General features: G+C 38.6%; 3 protein-coding genes across 7 annotated transcripts; 1 reads left to right on the top strand and 2 right to left on the bottom strand.

The window, feature by feature from the left end:
* Positions 1–1147: 1147 nt before the first annotated feature.
* LOC105266276 (BAG domain-containing protein Samui) lies at positions 1148–12531 on the bottom strand. 2 transcript variants are annotated; one of them, XM_011304287.1, is made up of 3 exons: positions 6996–7144; positions 6796–6905; positions 1148–3343 (listed from the first exon to the last, which is right to left on the bottom strand). In XM_011304287.1, the coding sequence occupies exons 2-3, from the start codon at positions 6850–6852 to the stop codon at positions 1685–1687; spliced, it is 1716 nt and encodes a 571-aa protein (XP_011302589.1). In that variant the 5' UTR covers positions 6853–6905; positions 6996–7144; the 3' UTR covers positions 1148–1684. The 2 variants fall into 2 exon arrangements, with proteins under 2 accessions (XP_011302589.1, XP_011302588.1); XM_011304286.1 differs by lacking the exons at positions 6796–6905; positions 6996–7144 and adding an exon at positions 12127–12531.
* A 1073-nt stretch (positions 12532–13604) lies between these two features.
* Positions 13605–14787, top strand: Fdx1 (Ferredoxin 1). The gene is made up of 4 exons (XM_011304285.1): positions 13605–13780; positions 13916–13967; positions 14057–14304; positions 14363–14787. The coding sequence occupies exons 1-4, from the start codon at positions 13672–13674 to the stop codon at positions 14464–14466; spliced, it is 513 nt and encodes a 170-aa protein (XP_011302587.1). The 5' UTR covers positions 13605–13671; the 3' UTR covers positions 14467–14787.
* A 289-nt stretch (positions 14788–15076) lies between these two features.
* Positions 15077–21262, bottom strand: Spred (Sprouty-related protein with EVH-1 domain). 4 transcript variants are annotated; one of them, XM_011304284.1, is made up of 5 exons: positions 20707–21260; positions 19569–19887; positions 19295–19463; positions 18554–19057; positions 15077–15779 (listed from the first exon to the last, which is right to left on the bottom strand). In XM_011304284.1, exons 1-5 carry the CDS (start codon positions 20724–20726, stop codon positions 15766–15768), a joined length of 1026 nt encoding a protein of 341 aa, XP_011302586.1. In that variant the 5' UTR covers positions 20727–21260; the 3' UTR covers positions 15077–15765. The 4 variants fall into 4 exon arrangements, with proteins under 4 accessions (XP_011302586.1, XP_011302585.1, XP_011302583.1 ...); XM_011304283.1 differs by having other exon boundaries at positions 15077–19021; positions 20707–21262; XM_011304281.1 differs by having other exon boundaries at positions 15077–19057.
* Between the last annotated feature and the right edge of the window lie 232 nt (positions 21263–21494).

The following is a 21494-nucleotide window of genomic DNA, read 5'->3' as shown; positions in this document are numbered from 1 at the left end:
TTTGACGATGGTATCAATCGCAGGGGATTTCCCAGCGACGCCGTGTCAGTGTCGCGACGCAAAAACACCTACTCTCCTTTACAATCCCAAGTGGCAACCCTCTATTTATAGACGTCTCCTTATGCTGTCGTGCCAAATTTTTACTTAAAAATCTCCTTTTATTCGACATTTTGAACAAAAAAAAAAATATATCTCCCACGAATTTCTGCGATACTGTTCCGGGGAGTTCTCCATTTTCTCTATTTTTCATTTTTAATTAGATTCAGTTTCAAGTTATAACTAAAAAGTTCTGTTTATCTCATCATTGAAATTATTTGTATCCAAGCTTATGAATTTTGGCTGCATCTAAGCTTTATTATTTTCTCCACATAATGAGCCCCAAATTTGTAAGAGGAACGCTGATGTCATCCTTATAATTTCATATTTGTGGATAATCCACAAAGAAAAAATACTCAAGGACGGAAATTACAGCTTGAATATGAATCTGATGGATTCGCAAATGCTGGGACAATTTCCAGTTTCTCGAGTAAATTTCCCAGAGAGTAAAAATGTCCGTCAGTTTTATTATAACAATGGGAGTAATCCTCTGGATGTACAACCGTACATTAGCTGTACATCTCTTCATCAAAAGGCAGCCAGATTTTTCCATGCCTGCCCGTTGTATCTCTGAATAGACCAGACAGGCACCATAAAAATGCGTTCACTCGAGCAAGTCGTACGGTCAATTGTAAAGAATGTGTAACATCAATTCACGAGGGCTCATATTCTCAAGTGTAATGGCCTCCCCGAAGATTTTCACATTCTAAAAGTCAGATGGTACATTTGTAACTGGTTAGAAGTGGATGCTGGCTTCACATTGCGAAAATAATACAAGAATAAAAAACAGGAAATGATACTTGGCCTGATGACCTGGCACTCGCTCGTATGCCCTCCTTGAACCTTAATAGTTTCTGCTATTGGAATTTCATGACTGTCGAGGACCACCTTCTCATTCCATTTCTAGGAATGATAAAGAAAAAAAAATAACAGCTGCTCCCAGAAAACGTCAGAGGTGACGACATTTCACGAATTTTTACGTTAAAAAATTGAAAATGAAAGGAAAAATTTAAAAAAATGCCCCAATTAAATCACAAAGACACCAAATCACTCATAATTCAAAATGTGGGTAATAATTATATTTAAATAATCATACATTCACTTTTACATTTTGATAACTTGTCGCGCTTTATTGATTTCCGCTACAACAAATCTACCTTCATTTTGTTTTAAATTACAATAACCGAAAAAACTACTGGACAAGGTGTACTTCACTCCCATCTAAAGGAGAACAATCTTTCTGAGAAGATCACAACGAGTCTGAGGTAAAAATAACAATTTCGCCAAATAATAATTAATATCTTCGTAGCGTAAAAAAAACGAGGCAAATGATCCACGAATCACTTATCGCGCTCTGGCACTGTAATAGTGAGAGAAATTCACGGCTGTGCATCTAATACTCTCACTAGATTTATAATTCATTGGAACTGAATATAAAATCAGTCTCCTAAATTCCCCGTAAAACCAAAGATACATCATCCACTCATTAAGATGCAAACAAATATCTTCAGTATCAGAATCTATCACTTTCAGCTCAATTTCACGTACAATTTAATCATAATTTTATTCAAATTACATATTCATTTATTCAATTTGTCTGATGGCTCTCGGGACCGGGCAATGGAATAGGCTCCACCGAGACGGGCGTCTGCTTTTTAGTTTTCTTCACCTTCTTTGGCGATTTTGATATTTTCGGTGTGTCTTCATTCGTTGCTCGATTCTTCTGCTCTTGATCAGTCTGGACTTCCATGGCAGTACTGTCAGGAATTCCCTCCATCGGTATCGCGACATTGGGATCTGGAAGAGGTACCTCTTCAGCCGTGTCGCCCTGGACACTTATTGGAGAATCATCCTGAGGTGCAGCTGATTCCTTAATGGGTGACGATGGAGCAGGAAGAGGAATGGGTTTCACCTCATCCTCAGGCTTCTTCTCCATATCCATTGGCTCTGCATCACTCACACTCTGTCCTTCATTCGTAGTTTCATTGAATTCCGGGGGTGATGACAGCTCTTTCACTGGTGTCTGTCCAGGGAGAGGTGCCTTCGACTCCAACAGACTGATCGCATCCTGTATACTCTTAATCGTATTCTTACGAGACTGTCTGACAGCCTCTTTACCCTCAGTATCGATGTCATCCAGCTTGATCAATTCCCTCGTCAACATCTCATCGAGATAAATATACTGTTTATCCTGCCTCGTATTTCCATTCCAGAGTTTAACTTGTTCATGAAGTGAATCGACTTCCTGTTGAACCAGGGCAACCCGCTCTAACGGATCCTTAGGTTGAATCTGCTGTTTGGGCTTGTCAGGCTCAGGCTCTTGTCGAGCTTTCTCAGGTGGTCTCTCCTGTTGTGGAGGCTGTTGTGGACTCTGAAAATGTGGCTCGGTGCCCCTGGGCTGACGCTGTGCCTGCTGCCGAAATGGCGAGTGAGTTCGACGGATTTCCTCGAAAGGGCCATCAAAAACATCTTCAGTGAATTGTTTCCATTCACGTGGTCGGCCAAATCGTTCGGATGTGAAGTGAGATGGTCTGTGGAAGTGTGGGGGTGAATCGAAGGACTGGTGGTACCTCGGGGGTGAGGGTTGGCTGGTGAATCTCGGTGGTGATGGCTGTTTATTATGTACAGCCTCTTCTTGGCTCTTGGCAATCACCGGTTCATCTCTTCCCTCCACGAAAATTGGTATGTGCCGGACATTGCTCTGCTGCTGTTTCGGATGCCCTTGAGATTGCTGTGGCTTCGACGATTTATCAGTCGTCTGGTTGTTAAACTTCGGGGTAATATCAACTCGAGATACGAAACGTGGATTTTGGCCCTCCTGGGGCTGATTGTCATCCGGTCGGTTCTCGGGTGGTGCTGACATCGATCTCTGGCCTCTGCCTCCTTTATCCTGATTCTGCATGTTGTGGGGGTTTTGGCTGGTGTCCACTGTATTTCGGAGGCCGTATTGGGGGATCTTCGTTTGGCTCTCTTCGAATATTGTCTCAGGATCACCGTGTGAACTCACACCACTGGCACCACTCGCTGCACTTGCTGCACTACTACCACTTGCCTGACTCCTGGTGTCCTCGTCCGGGTGACTTTGGTGGGATGCACCAGAGCCACGTCTTCGGGGCAGTGTGAAATCGCCCCACGGGGGCCCAAGGAGATGATCCGCGAATTCCGGATGCCTCGCGGCTAGATCGTCTAAGTGAGATCTTATGTCTTTGTTGCGCCGGCCGAAACCCTCGTCGTCAAAGCCGAAACCCTGAAAACATGAGGAATTCCCAAAGATTAGATCAAATTTTCCAGTTATCGAGAAGTTTTTTGAAAACTAAAAATGATTGAATGAAATGTAAAAAAAAAAGAAGAAATTTCCTTGAGTGGAAAATACTGGAAAATTTCATAGACAACCGACAAATAATTTTTAACCGAATTATCATTGAAATAAATTCAGCGAAGCAGTGGCAAATACCGTGAAATTAAATATTTTATCACACCATAAAGTTTCCATTCAGGAAATTGTTTCTGAATTAAAAACAATTATCCTGATTTACGAAGCATGTCTTCACAAATGAGCGAATGATTAGACTGGACTTAAAAGGAAACGAATGGAATTGTTGCTGGGCGCACGATGTTAGATTTAAAAAACGGTTCATCTGAGATCAGCCAGTGAAATAGAAAGAAAAAAAAAAAACGTAAGACAGATGTATAGGATACATCCAGACACGACAGAAAGCAACGTTGTAGTTTATTCGCATACATAACGTGGGCGATATTCCCGACTGTCGTCACGGCCATGAATGCGTAATTCTTTCATACTACGTCACAGAAAATCGCACACCTACTGTTACCAAGACTGGACTTTACACTTATCACCAAGCCTCCACAATTTCTCATTTTTCTCCAGCTTCTGTTTATCAAACCCATCATGATTTATCTCGTCCATGCATCACTGAAATGTCTCCAGGAAACGGCCGTCATGAATTCAACACAGTGCATGAACATAACAGATTGAAACATTCCCCATAACCATTTAAAGATACCAAAATTATTCTCGTACGTGCGGAGGCTCGGCAATGAATCATGAAGAACAAGAAATGTTCATTTTGTTCTTTACGTCTAGTATCCACCCTTCTATATTTTCACAACGAAATGACTTATCTCGAAAATTGTCGACATTCCGGGATAACAAAAGACTTGGGAATTCGCTAGAATTGTAGCGATTGATCATCCACAGAAATTTAAAAGGCAAATACAATCGATTGCACAGGTGTCCACCGAGTAATATCCATATGCGGTCACGATGGTGAATGCAAATAAAAAAAAAATGACGAATCTACAACAAAGTATTTTCTTCCTTAGATTCATTATGCTTTCAATAATTGACTAATTGATTGATCGATTGTCCAAATGAGACGACGAAAAAAACAATGAACTAGTTAACTGTGAGATAATGCAATCAATCATGGCAATTAAACATTAATGCATGATTGTCCAATTGTGAATTTATTAATGAATCATCCCTGTGGGCATGAAAATAATATTTTATGCACGAGTTTTGTATATATGTGAATAATTGGGTTACAAGGCGTTACGTGAAACACCTGGTGTTCTGGGAATATGACACTATTACATATGGACATTACCAAATGAGTTGAAACTTCTATTTCCCCTTTGGGAACGGCATTCCACACAATCCCTGCCTTTTATGATCTTTTCCGTGATTTTGTTCTCACATTTGTGAAGGGAATAAATACGGGGGTGACGTCAAGCTCGTGTCACACGTGGGAGGTGTGATTACACTGAATTTTTCTTTTTCATTTGGAATTAATTGAGTTATGAATGCTCATCCAGTATTTTAGACGCATAATTTTGTGGTGTTTTTTTTTTTGGGATTTTTTTTGGGACGTTGGGAGATGGTTTAATGGGGGATTTAAGTGGGTTAATGTCAACTTATTCAGGCAACGGGGATATTCCGAAGAAAGTGGGCCACGGCTGAAGTGCACTTGTGTTTCTTTGGTGTCGAGTCGAATTGTGGGGCCTGTTTTTGTCGAAATTTTATCGATAGAAGAAGCCGCTTTGATCGATGGCATTGAGAGACGGGCTAAATCGAATATTTCAAAAGTTTCGGTGATGAGGGGGTATTCATTAAGCCGGTGTACTGGAATATTTTTAGTTTAGTTTCTTTCGAGTACTTTTCCAAGAATCCTATGAGATAAGAAGATCGTTAGTGAATCATTGTACAGATATATTCGGAAATATCAACTGTACGTTTGAACTATGATTTTACAACTTGGAGAATGAAAAGGGATATTATGTAAGAGACGTGGAGGATCATCGCTGTGGTATGCGGTAAATAGTGGTTGGATAGAAATTGCAGTTCGATTACTTGTCATTTGATTATGGGAGGAATCACGCCTCTGAAATTGATACTGGATTATTTATCTTCGAGGGATGTTTTCGGGAAAAAACGAAAGTTGTGACGTACTCGATATATTTTATTTTCACCGCTGACGTGACATCTGTCACCTAAAAATTATTTTACGACATAATCAAAATACATATTTTACTTCGCGTTGTGCGAGACTGTTTTGTTCTTCATAAAACCGGTTTTTCATTTGAATAAACGAGAATTTTTGGAAGAGCGTTAATAATCGCTCACAGGTGGTAAAAAAAAATAGTAAAAAGAACGGGGAAAAAAAAAGGAGTTGAAGTTGTTTCATCAACGAGAATACACGCGCGTTATTACGTATCTATAAATTCGTCAACAGCTCAAGCCGCATAAATATAAATACCGTAATTCCAGGATTAACATGCAGGTGTTCGCGATACGTTGAATATTTCAGAATACTGCAACAAATTTTTCGTAAACCAAAACGTAGTTCACGCACATTCGCAGACAAGACGAGGACGACTGAGAAACCATTTACCCGCACACGAGTGTTTTGGATATTATTAGCAACCGAGTTGCTAGAGTGTTTTCTGAAGCTCGAATGTCCATGAAAAATAAAAAAGTAAAGTTAGAAAGAAAAAAATGATACATTACTCCAATAACACTGAAAATAAAAAAAATCTCACATTTTTCGACGATCTCGCCTGTCCTTTGGATTTATAAAACAAATAGGAGACAATGCGTCCCCATAAATAACTCCAAATTACAATCTTCAATTAATGTAGCATTGAGTAACGTCCGATGAGACTACCGGTTAGAATACAATTTGAAATAAACGATGCAAGTGCGATTAAGATCATGAATGGGAATTATTCAGTAGCATTATGCGTATAATTACATCGCGCGTTAATCAAGCAGGAGGGGCCCCTGCGGTTTGCCAGGGGGATAATTAAATGTGACGAGGGAAGGGGCCAACGCCTTCTCAATCCATCGAAAATTCTCGAACAATCTCATTTTCTCGAAATGTCTCGAATCGGTTTCACATGCGGTTGATCGATGATGGCGCCTGCGCCGAGGTCACACCGATGTTTGAAACCAGCGGCAAATGAAACAAGGACGTCCGGTTTACCCCGAGAAATAAATTCAAGAAGCAGACAATTAAAGAACAAAAGCAAATAGTACTACCGTTCATTTTGTTCGTCACAGAAAAATTTCGGAGAGAGTTGGAGTTAAAATAATTAATCCGTCAAATTTTTCATCGTCAAGGAAACAATACGAAATATTTTCGTGGGAGTTGTTTCATTGGAGGAAAAAAAAACACTTACAGGGTCCAGATTTCGGCCAAATTTGGATGCTGTGTCGACGATGACAGGCGAATCCATTTTTTTGTGGTTCGGGAGACACACGATTAAGTCAACCCCCTCCCCTCTAACACCTTGGTGATAATTTAACCAAAAAGCGATAATTAATCAACTTGTTACTGCAGGCTCTGGGGAACACACTAATTTTTTAGACTGTCAATTACCGATTGCGTATGTCCTCCCTGGTGATTAGTTTTATCAAAATTAATGTCGTGTTGGTACAGTGTATCACTTTTATTATCTGAAATTCGTTTTCACTGCAATTTTTTAAAAATCAAGCTCGAATTCCTCGTGTGCTACTTGCTCAGAGTCGATGGCGATACTGACAGACCAACTCATGGCCAGGGGATTCATATAGATGTGTGGAGCGATGATTCGAATTCTGATTGGTTGAATCAGCTGTGTGGGTTTGTCTGTGCACAACAACGGTAGCACATGGCTCAGGAAAATTACCAGAAACTTCGGTGTCGTTCTAGTCACCTCTAGAAGGGGCCAAAAAACTATAGAATTGTTGTAGATAGAGAATATAGAGGTATGCACTTTCTTCTGCATGAAAACATTGGCACGTGGCAGAATACAAACAGTAAGATTTTTTTTTTCATTCCAACCCCTAAAAAAATTGAACTGTCAATTCTCTTAAAAATCCTTTAAATGCATTTAAGAATTTTTTTTAATAATCACCAGAAATGTCAGTTTCCTCCAAATCACCTGCTCACAGAATTTTTATGTGAAAATAATTTAAAATTATAATTTGTCAAGGCTGCACCAAAAATTGTGGAGAGGATAATTGTCTCATCATTAAAATAGATATTAACGAAAGAAAACTGAAGAGGAGAAGAAAATCGAATTTCCATGGCACGATAAGTTTTGCGATTAATTGTACAATTATTATTCCTTTCGGGATATTCTTCCTTTTTTCCCTTTCCATTGCACTTGAGTACCGGTTCTGCTAATGATCTCCCTGTCGACAGTTGATTCCCCCGTACTTTAATCACAGCTTGAAATCATTACGATTAATATAATCGCGACGATTTGAGATATTTAATTAATCATAATTTCGATCATGAGATAGCGAAAATTGTCCTGCGATTCATCATTGGCAGGTGGCCAACGCGATTTTCAGTCGTATAAATTTTCGGGGCATAATAATACCCTCGTATTTCGTGCCCCAAGAATGTACTACTGATGAGAATGAAGTTGAAATTGTAACCGATGAAGTTAAACGTGACTTGAACACGATTTCTCGTTGGGTAAACAGTACCAGTTGTTTAAAAAATATTTTTAACTTCACGACTGCCTGGGAAAGATCAATTTTCCTCCAAGTGTGTAAAATGTACACCAACGCGAATAAAAATGAACGAGAATAATTGAGAATGGAGAATTTGAGTTTTCCAGGAAGAAGGTCAGTTTCTCCAGGACTTGCGTCGACGAAAAATCGATACAAACAAGTAATACTGGAAATGAGGAGTCATGCAAGCCCAGAGTACAAAAGAACATAATCCCAATGAAAGACCGAATGTTCCACACAAAATCCTCAAAAAGACGAAGACTCCACCATTCGTCAAACTGTCTTGGCTGATATGAGAAAATATCGAGAGTATTACAAGACGTCACGTAACTTCTTGGTACGCTGTCTGGCCCACTTTAATATTAAAACCATTGATTCGCCTGACCAGCTGTTTACGCTGTAATTTGACCTCCTTTTAAAGGAGAATCACGCAAGGTGCCAAGGTCAACCCTCACCCTTCAACAAAAGGTCACCATAAATACGTATTTCCTAGAAAAAAAATATTCCACCTATCCTCTCTGAATGAATTGAACTCCCAATAAATTTCCTAATTAATCCCAATGAAAAATCCATCATGACAGTGGATACATCAGTGCCAGCAGATTTTTTAGGGATTGAATTTATTTTCTGGTTGAGCCATCTACCGGTGTCAACCTTAACGGTTGTCTCCAAGTAGTGACTCCAGTAAGATGAAGCCATGATCTCCAACGAGGAATGCCATCAAAGGAATGATCTCATCCCAAAAATATAAAACTGCCAAAACAATAGAAAAATCCTCAAAATTCGGATCCCAAAGTCTCGATCTTCCAGAGGTCGCTCGAAATCATCGATAATGACGATCGATGATCTACGCTGATCGATAGTAGGATCAGGAGTACATGTGGCCCGAGGAGGTCGTCAGTGTCTAGTCATGAGACTGCCATGATCGCCCATTTTTATGACGTCACATCTGTATACATGTGTTCACCAAGAGAGACAGGTTGTTCGAATGACTGACTCACTTTATTCCCTTTCTCTCTGAATACTTTCCATTGGTTATAATATTTGCATGTGATTTGATGGAGTCTGACTCCAGTAGAAAGACTGCTACTTGACCCACATCCGCAAATAATAATTCAAAAATCATTGTTGAGGGTGTAATTACCGTGCAATGAAATATGACAAGTATTAATGATCTGGGGACAATGGTGCAATAGTAGAACGTGTCGTATCGTAAATGATTCAGTTGAATGATAAGATGTTTTTAAAAATCACGATTGATCTACGAAACTCATGCATCTATGCCTCTCGTATAATTAACTCCACTCCACTAATCAACTGGATGTTAATTATTCCGTATTATGTACCGGGTGTTATAGGAACCGTTTAATGAATTCTTCCAATGAATGTGAAACACATGTATATAGTTTAAACTACCCGGTAATGTTTAATGGAATCCTTGTGTGTAGGCTAAACGTTTCTAGAACACCACACCCACTCGTGGAGAATATTATTTTCTTTCGTGTCAGTAAATTTCAGGTTTATTTTCACATCCTCTCGGTTCTAGTCCGCGGAAAAATATGTTATCTTTGGTGATCAACAATATTGTTTTATCGGGGTTCTTGAACTCGCGCACACGTCCCGGAAAGTTGAAAGTGCGAGTGAATGAGGAGATTGAAAGGTGCGTCAGTTGCCCTTTTATGGTAGATGAAAACAACTTTTACTATTGTTTTGGAAAATGTCTGTTGAATGGACCCGGAAAATGTGCACTTTCGGGGATTATGCCACTCCAATTAAAAATTAAAAACACGTACACGCGAGAAATGGTTTTTAGCGAAGAATTATGTCCGAGCTTATACATCCTTTTAATTCTGAGAGAAAATTTGATTGAAAAATTTGGGAGCAATTCAGGTAAGATATACTAGTATTTGGTGTTCTGTGTTTTTAATTCGAGATTTTTGAACGTCTGAGATGGAGGGGAATCCCTCAAAGGAGAGCCAATATTTGAGGGGTACGTCATTGAAATTGCGAATTCACCCTTCAACCCTTAATCCCGGATTTACGTACCCTGCGACACCAGACAGATCGTCTGGTTTTCATAAACTTTTCCTCTTATTCTTTCCATTTCAATATTGAAACAGCTGGAGTTCACATTGAATATTGATAAATTATTCGCGAATTCCTCGAGAATTTTATGCGTCGAGGACCTTCCCCCTTCCACAATCAAATATTTTCGTATCCGTTCGTCAATAAACTAAAAATATTAAAAAATGTGAATTTTTAAGAATGGAGTAAATAAATGGGGTATCCGTTCATCCCAACTGAAATAATACAGAGTGATATAGATTCCAAAGATTATTTGAAATCGAATCGAACTTCTGTTTGCCACCGAGTAAAATACCCTCGGATCAGTGCTATTTTGAGAATTTTCTTCTAGAGCTGACGAGAACATTCCCCCGCCTTGGTGTTCTCAAAACGGCCCCCGTTAAGAACACCGAAAGTGCGATACACTTTCGACTCAATAAAATTAGATCATTGTCTTTATTTTTAAAGATACATTGCGCTGCAATTACCGATGCGACATCAACTCGGTGGACCATCGGAGAACTCTCCAAGTGATTTGCAATCATTTAATGCAGATCAATCATTGCCAAAACGAGTGTTCAATAAATTATATCGACGTTTTCACGTGCCATTGTGTTGGGAAATGCCCAGACAATAGTACGATAATCCAGGGGATTCGCATTTCAGTTTCCCCTCTGGTCTCTCGGGAAAACTTGGAAACTCATTTTAACGAATATCGGGGTGTAAACGGTTTATTCATCGATTTTCCTCATTGGAAAATGTGATTTTATTTGTCGGGAGGAGTTGAAATGTTTTTCATAAATTTGAATATTCCCTCAAGGTCATGCTTGCATTGAAGAGTACTTTAGGAAATAATTGGATTAGAAGGAATATTCCGCTTTGGCACATTTTATCGAATTTCGCAACTAGAAAAAAAGTACTCTTGCCAGAAAGTGGGGCATGCAAGAGTTCTCTTTGAAGTAATGGTTTGATGAACCCAGTACTTCCGAGAATAAAACACCGGAAAATATTTTGCGATGTCATTTTTGTTATTGTCACATGCCATTCTGTGTTATCCCTCCCACTCGTTGATGCATTATACCTGAGGACATTCATCAACCCAAGGAAATTGCTCGGATAAATATATTTCTTTGTGCACCCCTACATCATCCGATTAAAACGATCATAATTTTTCCCCCAGTGGAGGGAAATTTAACGAGAGTCGCTTAATTTTCTGGCGCTGTCAGTCGAATAATTTTCTATACCGAAATTTCCTGACAAAGAAATTTTATTCGATCCTCAATGAGAGATTGGATACAAAGGAGGGTCGCCCCTCTATTCACTGGAGGGGTGATTCACCCTTCAACGATTATTTCACCCTGGGAATTCTATCTCTTCTCCTCAAAATCTACGACGTACATTAAACGTCCCATAAAGTGCAACCGTAAACACGTAATACGTAACAAGTGCATAGAAAAAGCCATGAGATTTTATCGAAATGGAAATCTCGACGAGACATATCGTTTATGCATCGAGTTAACCAGTGACTAGGCCAATTAATGTCTCAGTTGTGAATAACATCAATGCTAGTATTCATTAATAACTAGGCTGTAATCAGATCATTTGCAATGATATCTTACGTAAAAAAATTCTGTGTACATTTTTTTATGCGCAATTCCAGTCAGAGAGAAATATAGAAATATAGAATTTGAAGATTATGGAATTTTTACGGATTTTTTTCACAGCATTCCATCATTTTTATCTTAATTGCCTGTACATAATTCTGACATCGGAATTTGAATTTGCCAACCGTAATCGGTGGTTAATTGCGACTCTCGTTATTTTTGTGGAATATTTACATCCGTTATCGGAGAACACGTGCACGTTTATTGGGGCTCGTGAAACGATCTCCCAAGGTGCATCAGAGGTGATATTTTTTTCCCGCTAAAAAAAAAAGTACTCACTCTTGAAAAGCCGGGATGACGATCAAAGGGATCACGCCTGGATCTCTCGAAGAATGACTTGTCATCGTCGAATTGTTGCTTGATTTTCTGGATGAAGTCTTCGTCCTTGTCCCCGACTTTGTCACCGAATTTTGGCTTTTCACGGAAGTAGTATGACATTACCGTTCACTCACTTGCACTTCACACGTTAATTATTCGTTTTTCACTCGCGCACTGTCTTTGGAAAATTTTTCCGGGAAAATACTAATGATGCAGTCCTCAGGTCGAGCGATATTTCACCAATTTTCGACTTGAACTTTATCGTGTCTCGAACACTGTGATACTGAAGAGACCCGCGCCAATCTCCTCCGAGTGTTGTCGGTCGGTGTTCGGGTGTTTTCGCCAGTGTAAATTCTCAGTGCTCTTCAAAGAGCATTGACTAAAGTAGATGCTCAGTTCTGGGGGTTGGAGTGACTCCTGCGGCATCGTAGTACTCCACCCCAAGAGAGGGAGGGCGCCACAGGCACTGAATACCAATTTCGTAACGCAGAAAATAATATTCACCGTATTAAGTGGTCCCTCTGACAGCGAGACTGCTACTGAGGCAGGTACCGGGTCGGCTGATGCCCCACTACTGGGTGCGACCCCCTCTTTCTCTTGGGGTGAGGTGGGGTGCAATGCTGGTGGGGTCGCTCAAACCCCCACTGAGTGGCTCAGTTCTGGGGGCGTACCTCACCCCAAGAGAAAGTGGGGACCGCACGCAATGGTGGGGTGTCTGTCCGTCAGTCGACTCGGTAACTGCCTCAGTAGCAGTCCCGCTGTCAGAGGGACCAGTCGACTGGGTGAATTTTATTTTCTGAAATTTTTAAATTTTTACATTTCAGTGAATACCTTCTCGATTTTAATGCTCCCCTGATACTTTTTTGAAAATTTAAAATTTTTACATTTCAGTGAATGCTTTCTCGACTTCCATGCGCCCCTGATATTTTTTTGAAAATTTTGAATTTTCAAATTTCGGTGAATACCTTCTCGATTTTCATGCTCTCCTGATATTTTTTAAAAAATTTCGAATTTTCGAATTTCAGTGAATACCTCCTCGATTTTCATGCTCTCCTGATACTTTTTAAAAAATTTCGAATTTTCGAATTTCAGTGAATACCTCCTCGATTTTCATGCTCTTCTGATATTTTTTAAAAAATTTCGAATTTTCAAATTTCAGTGAATACCTCCTTGGTTTTCATGCTCCCCTGATACTTTTTTGAAAATTTTTCATTTTTCAATTTCAGTGAATACCAATTTCGTAACACAAAATAAAATTCACCCAGTTGACTGGTCACTCTGACAGCAGGACTGAGACAGTTACCGAGTCGGCTGACGGGACGACACCCCCATTGCGTCTGGCGCCCTCCCTCTCTCGGGGTGCAGTACTACGATGCAGCTGGGATCACTCAAACCCCCAGAACTGAGCCTCTACTTCAGTCAATGCTCTTTGGTGCTCTTTCTCAAATGAGCTTGTGGTAGTTTAACCTTTATGTTCTGCCTGGATTTCTCAAATAATTAAAAACAATGACGAACCTTTTGCGACATTTAATAATGACACATGCCTACAGATTGGAGTGCATCGGAATGGATAATTTGAGAAAACAAACAATTCGTCGATTCCAGACTGCGAAATGTAAGTAATGTAAAAATGCGTGTAGTCAACAGTTTGAGGGCTCCGCTAATTTCGTATTGTGACCTGTGAAAGGCGGGATTTTTTGAATATCCACCGGTGATTACTTCATGAATTATTATAATTTTTTTTCTCAAGGTCTTCTACATGGAGAATATGAACTTCAGGATCCAAAATCAGAAGAAGAGGTGTATGTATTAATCTCAATCGAGTAGTTCAGTTTTGGTTTCCTCTCACGGAAGTGCGAGAATTTGTGGAGTAGATACATTTTTTTTTCAGGGTCAATGTGATCTTCATTGATAAAGACGGGAAAAATATACGTGTACGCGGAAAAATCGGTGATAATGCGTTATACCTAGCCCACAGGCATGGAATCGCCATGGAAGGAGCATGTGAGGCATCCTTGGCATGTACGACCTGTCACGTTTATGTGCATCATGATTATGTTGATAAACTTCCAATTGCAACGGATCAGGAAGAAGATCTGCTGGATCTGGCCCCATTCCTGAGGGAGAACTCAAGATTAGGTACAATTATGATAATCTTTATCTCTGCCTGAAAATTTTATTTGGGGACTCTTTGTAGGTTGTCAAATAACTCTGGTGAAAGAGTTAGATGGAATTGAACTGGAGTTGCCAAAAGCAACGAGAAATTTCTACGTCGACGGACACAAACCGACGCCTCACTAAAATCCACCCTGTAAATTTCCTTGAAAACCTGTACAGCTGAAAAAAAAATATTTGGAGTGAAGTGGGTTGAAACCTCCCCTTTTATTTACGTATTTATTTCTGTTGAAACATCTTGAAACACGAGACTAATTAATGGATTAAGTTTAATTGTGATTCGTCAAGCGGAGAATTTTTTTTCTCTGAAAAAAAAATGCGCAAATTTTTATTGAACGCTGAATAAGGCATTAATATTTCACGAAAGACTAAAGGGCCTGTTTTCCCCGACTCTAGGGTATAATTGTAATAAATAATTAAGAATTAATAAAATTAGCCATTATTGAAGAATCCTTGATGATACAATATATTTATTTTTCGTACATTGGGATTATGGTACATATTTTTCGCATTTTTCATTTGTTTTAATTACAATAATACAAGATTTAAACATTTATGATATAATGAATTTGTTTATCTCTTTTTTATTATTGAAATTTCATTCAATGGGCTTGCAGCAATCAACGTTAAAAGATAGAGTAACCTGAAAGCTTGGCTCCACCAAGAAAGGTCATGACACTGCAGCACTGCCACGTTTAAAAGTTATATTTAATCTTTAATCATTCAATCATTATTATTTTTCAACGTTTATCATTTTTTATTGTTAATTCGTCAGTGGCAGATTTTAAACTCGACGATAATGTTTGCAATTAATATGTATTCCCCCTTGAATACCATTTTTCTATCAACTTCGCTTTGTTCATTGTAAATTTTTACATTAACTTTTCTGCATGGGCAATAGCAGCATTTGTTTTATCATTATCATCATCTTTTATTCACAATCATTCCAGCCGTAATAGTAAATATATTTAACGTGAATTGGTATGCTAATTATAGACACATTCATGTATTTATTATTAAACACTATCTTTTATTATTTTCATTCGTCGCATGGTTAAATGATCATTCATAAATTTTATAGGAAGCAATTTAAATTAGTAGGAAGAAAACCCATTCGCTCAAATCACATTTGCACATTCATCCGGTGCTCCTCACTTAACAATTATCATTATCTTTAGACATTTCGTTAATTTAATTATTTAGTGATTTAATTATTCATTCTTTTACCTTATTATTTTTGTCGCTTCTTTTTAAATCTCTATCATCTGGGATTGACATTGGAATCCACGAGGAATACTCAAGACGATTAAACAGGTATCCACATTTGGTAGTCATCACAAATGGACTTATTGGGAAAATAGCTTTTGTACTTATTCACAAATTAAAACATGAGTTTCTCTCTCCTTTTCACTCTCATTTCATTCCCTAGTCGCCATTGTCTACAATTGAGAAAATACAATATATTTCACGATTCAATACTCAAAATTAGTACAAATGTGAAACTGGACATAGGAAAACGTGATATTCTAAAGATTAAACCAACCGTTAGTTATGGCAGTAAAATAATACATTATATATACATAATCAAGAAAAATGTAATTTCTTAAGTGATCTTATAACGATATCAGTGTCTCATCGTATCTTCGAATCGAGCAATTAAATTCATTCAGTTGGTGTGTGTCAATCACAAAAATATCTCATTTCCGTGTTACGCTTTTCTCGTAATTCTATTCACCTTGCCTCTGCATGGTAAATCAAACATTAACGCTTAGCAGATTATATAATTAATAAAAAAGAAAATATATGGCTGGGTGTCAAATTCATGGATTAATGACTGATGAAAAAATAATTACCCTGGATGCATGCTATATCCCATTGGCTTAATGTTTCGACTATTTCCCACATTTTTCACTTATTAATTAATCTTGGTATTGTTTTCATCTCTTGAATATTTTCATTTTTCTCTCTCTTGTCAATGTATCTAATTCCTTCCACAGAAAATCATTGAATTTATATATATATATTTTTTATCCTCGACAAATCAACTAAAGTTGTATTATTGATTGTGCATGGGGGTGCGCATACGAGTGTACAAAGTAACGTTTTTTTTTTTACCACTACACGTGTTATCCTAAAGCAAAAAGTGTCAAAGTGCACTCCTCTGAGCCTTCAGGAATACACTGGCACTTTTTGAATATACAAAACTGTAAAAAAGTCAATATAAAATCGAATACACTAACATTCTTTTTTTTTTTTAATTATTATTTTTCCTTTTAATCTAAAAAAGCTTCAGCACTTACTCTCGCAATCGTTAATTTTCTTTACTCTCCTTGTATACGTTAGTGCTAGGATAAATGTCAGTATAACTTGTTCCGTCGTTCAACCAATTAAATAAATATGTATCTCTTTTATTTTTGTCAATTTCAATCGAATGTGGTTCATCGTTGATTTTATATATTCAATGCATGGATTATATTTTTCATCTACGACAATTACCCTGGAATTTTTCCATCGCCTTTTATTTATTCTCACCTAGTGATTAAATCAATAAACGTAAAAATATCCTCGCTAAACACTTTTAGAATTAACGATCAGGTTTATTCTTCCGTAATATCGTCTCTGTTTCTTATGATCAGATTTTCTCTATATTTTCTGGATTTTAATCAGTGTTGGGCGATATTAAAGCTCAATCGTGTTTCCACTTGCAATTACAAACGTTAAAAAATTAATGGAAGAAATGGAAAAATCATCCACAGGAAGTAAACAATGAATTTAATGACTCATTCTAAGTTTCTTCTTACTTGTTCTATTTGTCCCCTTGGACTATTTTTAATTCTTTGTCTTCGTGTCTTATATACATCAAAACAACAAAAGACAAATTTATCGAGAAATCATTACTGGATTGACTGGAGCAGGAATTATTGCTCCAGTCCTCCAATAATTCGTATCTCTGGGTTGTCATGCACGTGAATTACACCAAAAGCTCGAGGGAATTATCGAGAATACTGGAAACATAGAGCGGGGAATAAAACTGCTCTGCTGCTCTTGGTGATTTTTTTCAACAATCAAGGAAAATATATATTCTTTAACGTCCACACATCCGACAATGATCTAAGTTGTAATGGGAAAACAGTTATTCTGACTTATCTTGCTTGTTCATCTACACATAAATTTTGAAACATACATAACAGACGTCCACTATGTATCCACAAGATGAAAAAAATATAAAAGAAATTGAAAGATGATGATCCATAGAATAACATGGGGTTGATTGTCAGGAAAAGAAAAAGAAAAATGATACAACAAGGAAGTGAACGTTATAATGGAAACCGTCACCCCTAATTAGAGGTACTCTCCACGGAGATATTCGTTTGCTGTTATCAATGACCAAAAGCCCAACTATTTTAAATTTGGCAAAAGTTGAGTCAAGGTCGGTGCGAGTGTCGAGCCACCAATGACATTCATTCTGGACAACTTAATTATCTAACATTGAATTGGCCTTGCTGATTCGACTCGAAGCCACCCGCGTGTGATAATTTGCCTTCCAACCAAATGAGAAAGGCACGAACATAAGCATAAATATGTTAAATTCTGCACGGCCCTGACTGATTGAACTCTCCCCCAATAAATGTGTGAAAAAATGTAGATAATTAAGTAATAAAAAATGAGCAAAAGAGATGAATAAATTGCGTGAACCAATGAAAATAATAAACCGTTTACCCTGGATATAACGCTGATTACAGGTGACGTTGATGAATAAGCGCATGAACTGGTAACTGTCTGCCCCTTTGGTATCTCTGACACCGGCCCATACTTAGATCGTGGCATTCATAAACATTAGCCACAGCCCCACTAGGCATCGCTGCCATATAGTGCGGCTCAATCGAGAACGGCCCAGAGATATCAAAGGGTTCCTCCAGTTATTCCATCGGATGATGACGTCCACCGCATATGCCACAGGCCATACCACACCAGTGAATTGCTCTCAATGGCGGATATAACCATAAACACGGAACTATGAGAGACAAAAGTGCCAAGCCAAACCATCGTCTACCACATCCATCCTCAGTACTGCAGGTACACGGATTGTGCTCAAGATTTTGTGAATTTTCACCCTCAGCATCACTCATACAGTGATACAACATGCACTTTGCGCACAAGAGACACGATACCGTGGCAATGCCTTTGCTTATCAAATCTGGTGCGTACTCACATGCACCACGTGGATTATCATGCTCTCCATACGTCTGTTGACAATGTTTACATCGTAATCGACAATTGCCACGCAATTTGTCGGAATTTTTACTCGGCTGTGATATTATAATGTCGGGCTTCTTGAGTGAATCACTCGATGTACGACGCTCTGTTGAATTGTTGCCTTTGTGATCATCGATCACTGGATACAGGTAATCATGATTGAGACTCGTCAACTGCACATAAGGACAATTGTCAACACCCACATCACCACTTGACTCCAGTGGATGATGGTGTGGCGGTACAACCTTGCTTGATGGCTCACTACCGATGTAATGAATTGATTTGTGGGCATCTGCTATGTCGCTACACTGGGAATGATAATTCGGTACACGAACTATTCCACGACCTTGATCTGACGATTGACGTGGATCTGGGGGCTCCACTGGTAAATTAACAGTCATGAATACACTCTCATCACCAACGTCTGGATGTCCACCATTTAATGTAGCATTGGCGAGACCTGAAGAGCAACAAAATCCAATTATTACCCTGTACTCTTTTATTTTTTCCTTTATCGAGTCTATTAGTTATTCTCAACATGACAACAATTAGGTTAATATAATGAATCTCACCGCAATGATTAATCCAAAACGCAGCAGATTTATAAGGAAGGAAAAAAATTGTTTGAAATACGGATAGAGATCGACAAATAAAATCATGTCTTGATGAATGAAAAATAATCTCATTTTTATATCACCTTCCAGAAGTTCTTCAACTGCTGTTCGTACACCTTTGTCAAAAGCCCTTGCATCAGCGGCTGTTTGGAAGGTGAGTCCAAATTTTTTTTCTCCAGTGCGCCAATGATGAAATGTCGGCATAACTTTGTTGTACTGAAAATCTTTTTTTATCGTACAGCTGAGAACGACCTGCAAGTGAAAAAAAAAATGGATCCCTCGAATTGAATAATTTTGCCATCTCCCCAAGATTGTGTAATTTTTTTTTTACGATTGCCTATTGAATTGTCTTCATACCGATTGATCAGTAATTCGTTTCCCATAAATAAGATACTCGTGTCTTCTTTTAGCTGTACTAGGAGGTGATGTGCTCAACGTTCCATGGCTTTGGCTAATGGCAACTGGTGCTGGATTATTACTCGGTGATGATCCAGCAGTTGGATTTGTGCTGGATGTGGTACTACTGGCCCCAGTAGCAGTACTACAACTTCCACCTGATGCAGCCCTACGTCTGACAGATACATTGGCCAATCCACCGCCACTGAGTGGTACCCATCCACCAGAGCTATCATCCCTCGTCATCACCTGGGCCCGGACCCTCACCAGATAATTACCACTGTAAAATAATGATAAACGAGCAATCAATAAACCAGTGTGGTTAACCACTACCGAGACGGTATATAGTACGCTCATAATAATGATAAAATTCAATAATAATGAAGGCTGATATACGCCCATACCCTGGACTGGCACACTCCATTAGATCACTCAGGTCAGTTGGCGTACAACGCAAAGAATTCTCGCGGATCGACACATGAATGCATCGTGTTAATGATAATACACGCCTCAAATTGACCCCGCATTTAATCACACCTCAATGATTAAACTAATGATAAAATATTTGAGAGAATAATGATTGACAGAAATACAATGGAAACAGGCGTACGCATTGACATCGATTCGATGAATGAACGGACAACGTGCATACACGCACTAACACCCGCGCATGACTTCTCTTCATGAATGCCCCAACAATGTGTGTGACACATTTAACATAGAGACTCGACAATCGTCAAATGTGTGTGTCTATCCGTGTAGATGTGGGTGTATACCCGTTGATGGAGAGAGAGAACGATCGGTAATGTTACCCCTGTTTGCCGTTTGACGATGATGTTCAAGGCTGAGACGTGAAGAAAAAATAATAATAATTCAAAATAACACCGACACAACTCCAATTCCATTCCGACTCCAACCACCCAAACTAAAATAACTGAACTATAACTCCAGTTATGATTGAGGAGACGAATTAAGAATTTAAACTGATGAGTAATTAAAATATGAGCTTCTCATCCAATGATTGACTTGAAATTTTGAGGGAATGAACGAGGGAAAGAGTAAAAAATGAAACAAATGCTGTAATGAATGATTGACTTACTCGTCTGAGGCCTCTGTCATGATTTGAGATGTCCAAGGCCTTACTCAATGCCCACTTTACTCCACACTTCACCATTTTCGTCGCATTGAGGAGACATTCGGTCGTTGGTAACAACCGTACAGTATTTCAAGGTATTTTATAATGTATTTTTTTTTTTTAGGCTAACACACCAACAACAGGAAGCACAGCGCTTTGGCTGCTGCTCCTCCCTCTAGGCGCTCACGCTGCTCTTGGCTCCTTGCTTTCCTCGGCCTATACTCCAACTCAATTTTCCCACCGCATTCACTCTATATCCATCCATCTCTTTTCCCCTCTGTCCTCCTTATCGTTCACCAGTACTCACCAGTACTCACCAATCCTTTCTCTCTATATCCATCTCTCCAATGGATCTTCCTTCTTTTCTACCACCACTTCGGTTGGGTTATAGCGCCTATAACAGGGTACATACCAATTGGATTCTAAGGCATTCTACGCTTGCCCAGTGACACTTCCATACGTCTATCCATCCAACTTTTTACATTTTTCATTATCCAATGTTCTACCTTATTGTTTACGGTCACTGTTTACGGTATTGATGTTTTATTGATTGCACATTTTTTTTATATGGGTTATTGTTAATTGGTAATTCATTATTTTTCAATATTTCCTTTGTGGAATTCGACAATTTTGACAATTCCATTTTTTGAATTTTAACTTTTTTGGATTGAAAACATTTTTTTTTTATGATTTTAATTTCGATGCAATAGGATTTAATTTGCGATTGGCAGGTGTTATTTTTGGAAAAATGT

Source organism: Fopius arisanus, unplaced genomic scaffold (genome assembly GCF_000806365.1).
Source record: "Fopius arisanus strain USDA-PBARC FA_bdor unplaced genomic scaffold, ASM80636v1 scaffold00037, whole genome shotgun sequence".
NCBI classification, from domain to species: Eukaryota; Metazoa; Arthropoda; class Insecta; order Hymenoptera; family Braconidae; genus Fopius; species Fopius arisanus.
Note: the sequence above shows the minus strand (reverse complement) of the source record. Positions and strands in the feature narration are given on the sequence as shown.

Coding starts and splice junctions, on each gene's coding strand:
- LOC105266276 (XM_011304286.1), bottom strand. CDS start 12,285: ATGTCATACTACTTCCGTGAAAAGCCAAAATTCGGTGACAAAGTCGGG. Junction 3,344..12,126: donor GTCATCCCGGCTTTTCAAGA/GTGAGTACTTTT, acceptor TCATGTTTTCAG/GGTTTCGGCTTTGACGACGA.
- Fdx1 (XM_011304285.1), top strand. CDS start 13,672: ATGACGAACCTTTTGCGACATTTAATAATGACACATGCCTACAGATTG. Junction 13,781..13,915: donor TCGATTCCAGACTGCGAAAT/GTAAGTAATGTA, acceptor TTTTTTCTCAAG/GTCTTCTACATGGAGAATAT. Junction 13,968..14,056: donor CCAAAATCAGAAGAAGAGGT/GTATGTATTAAT, acceptor TTTTTTTTTCAG/GGTCAATGTGATCTTCATTG.
- Spred (XM_011304281.1), bottom strand. CDS start 20,726: ATGACAGAGGCCTCAGACGA. Junction 19,888..20,706: donor ATGACAGAGGCCTCAGACGA/GTAAGTCAATCA, acceptor ATTATTTTACAG/TGGTAATTATCTGGTGAGGG. Junction 19,464..19,568: donor AACGAATTACTGATCAATCG/GTATGAAGACAA, acceptor TTTCACTTGCAG/GTCGTTCTCAGCTGTACGAT.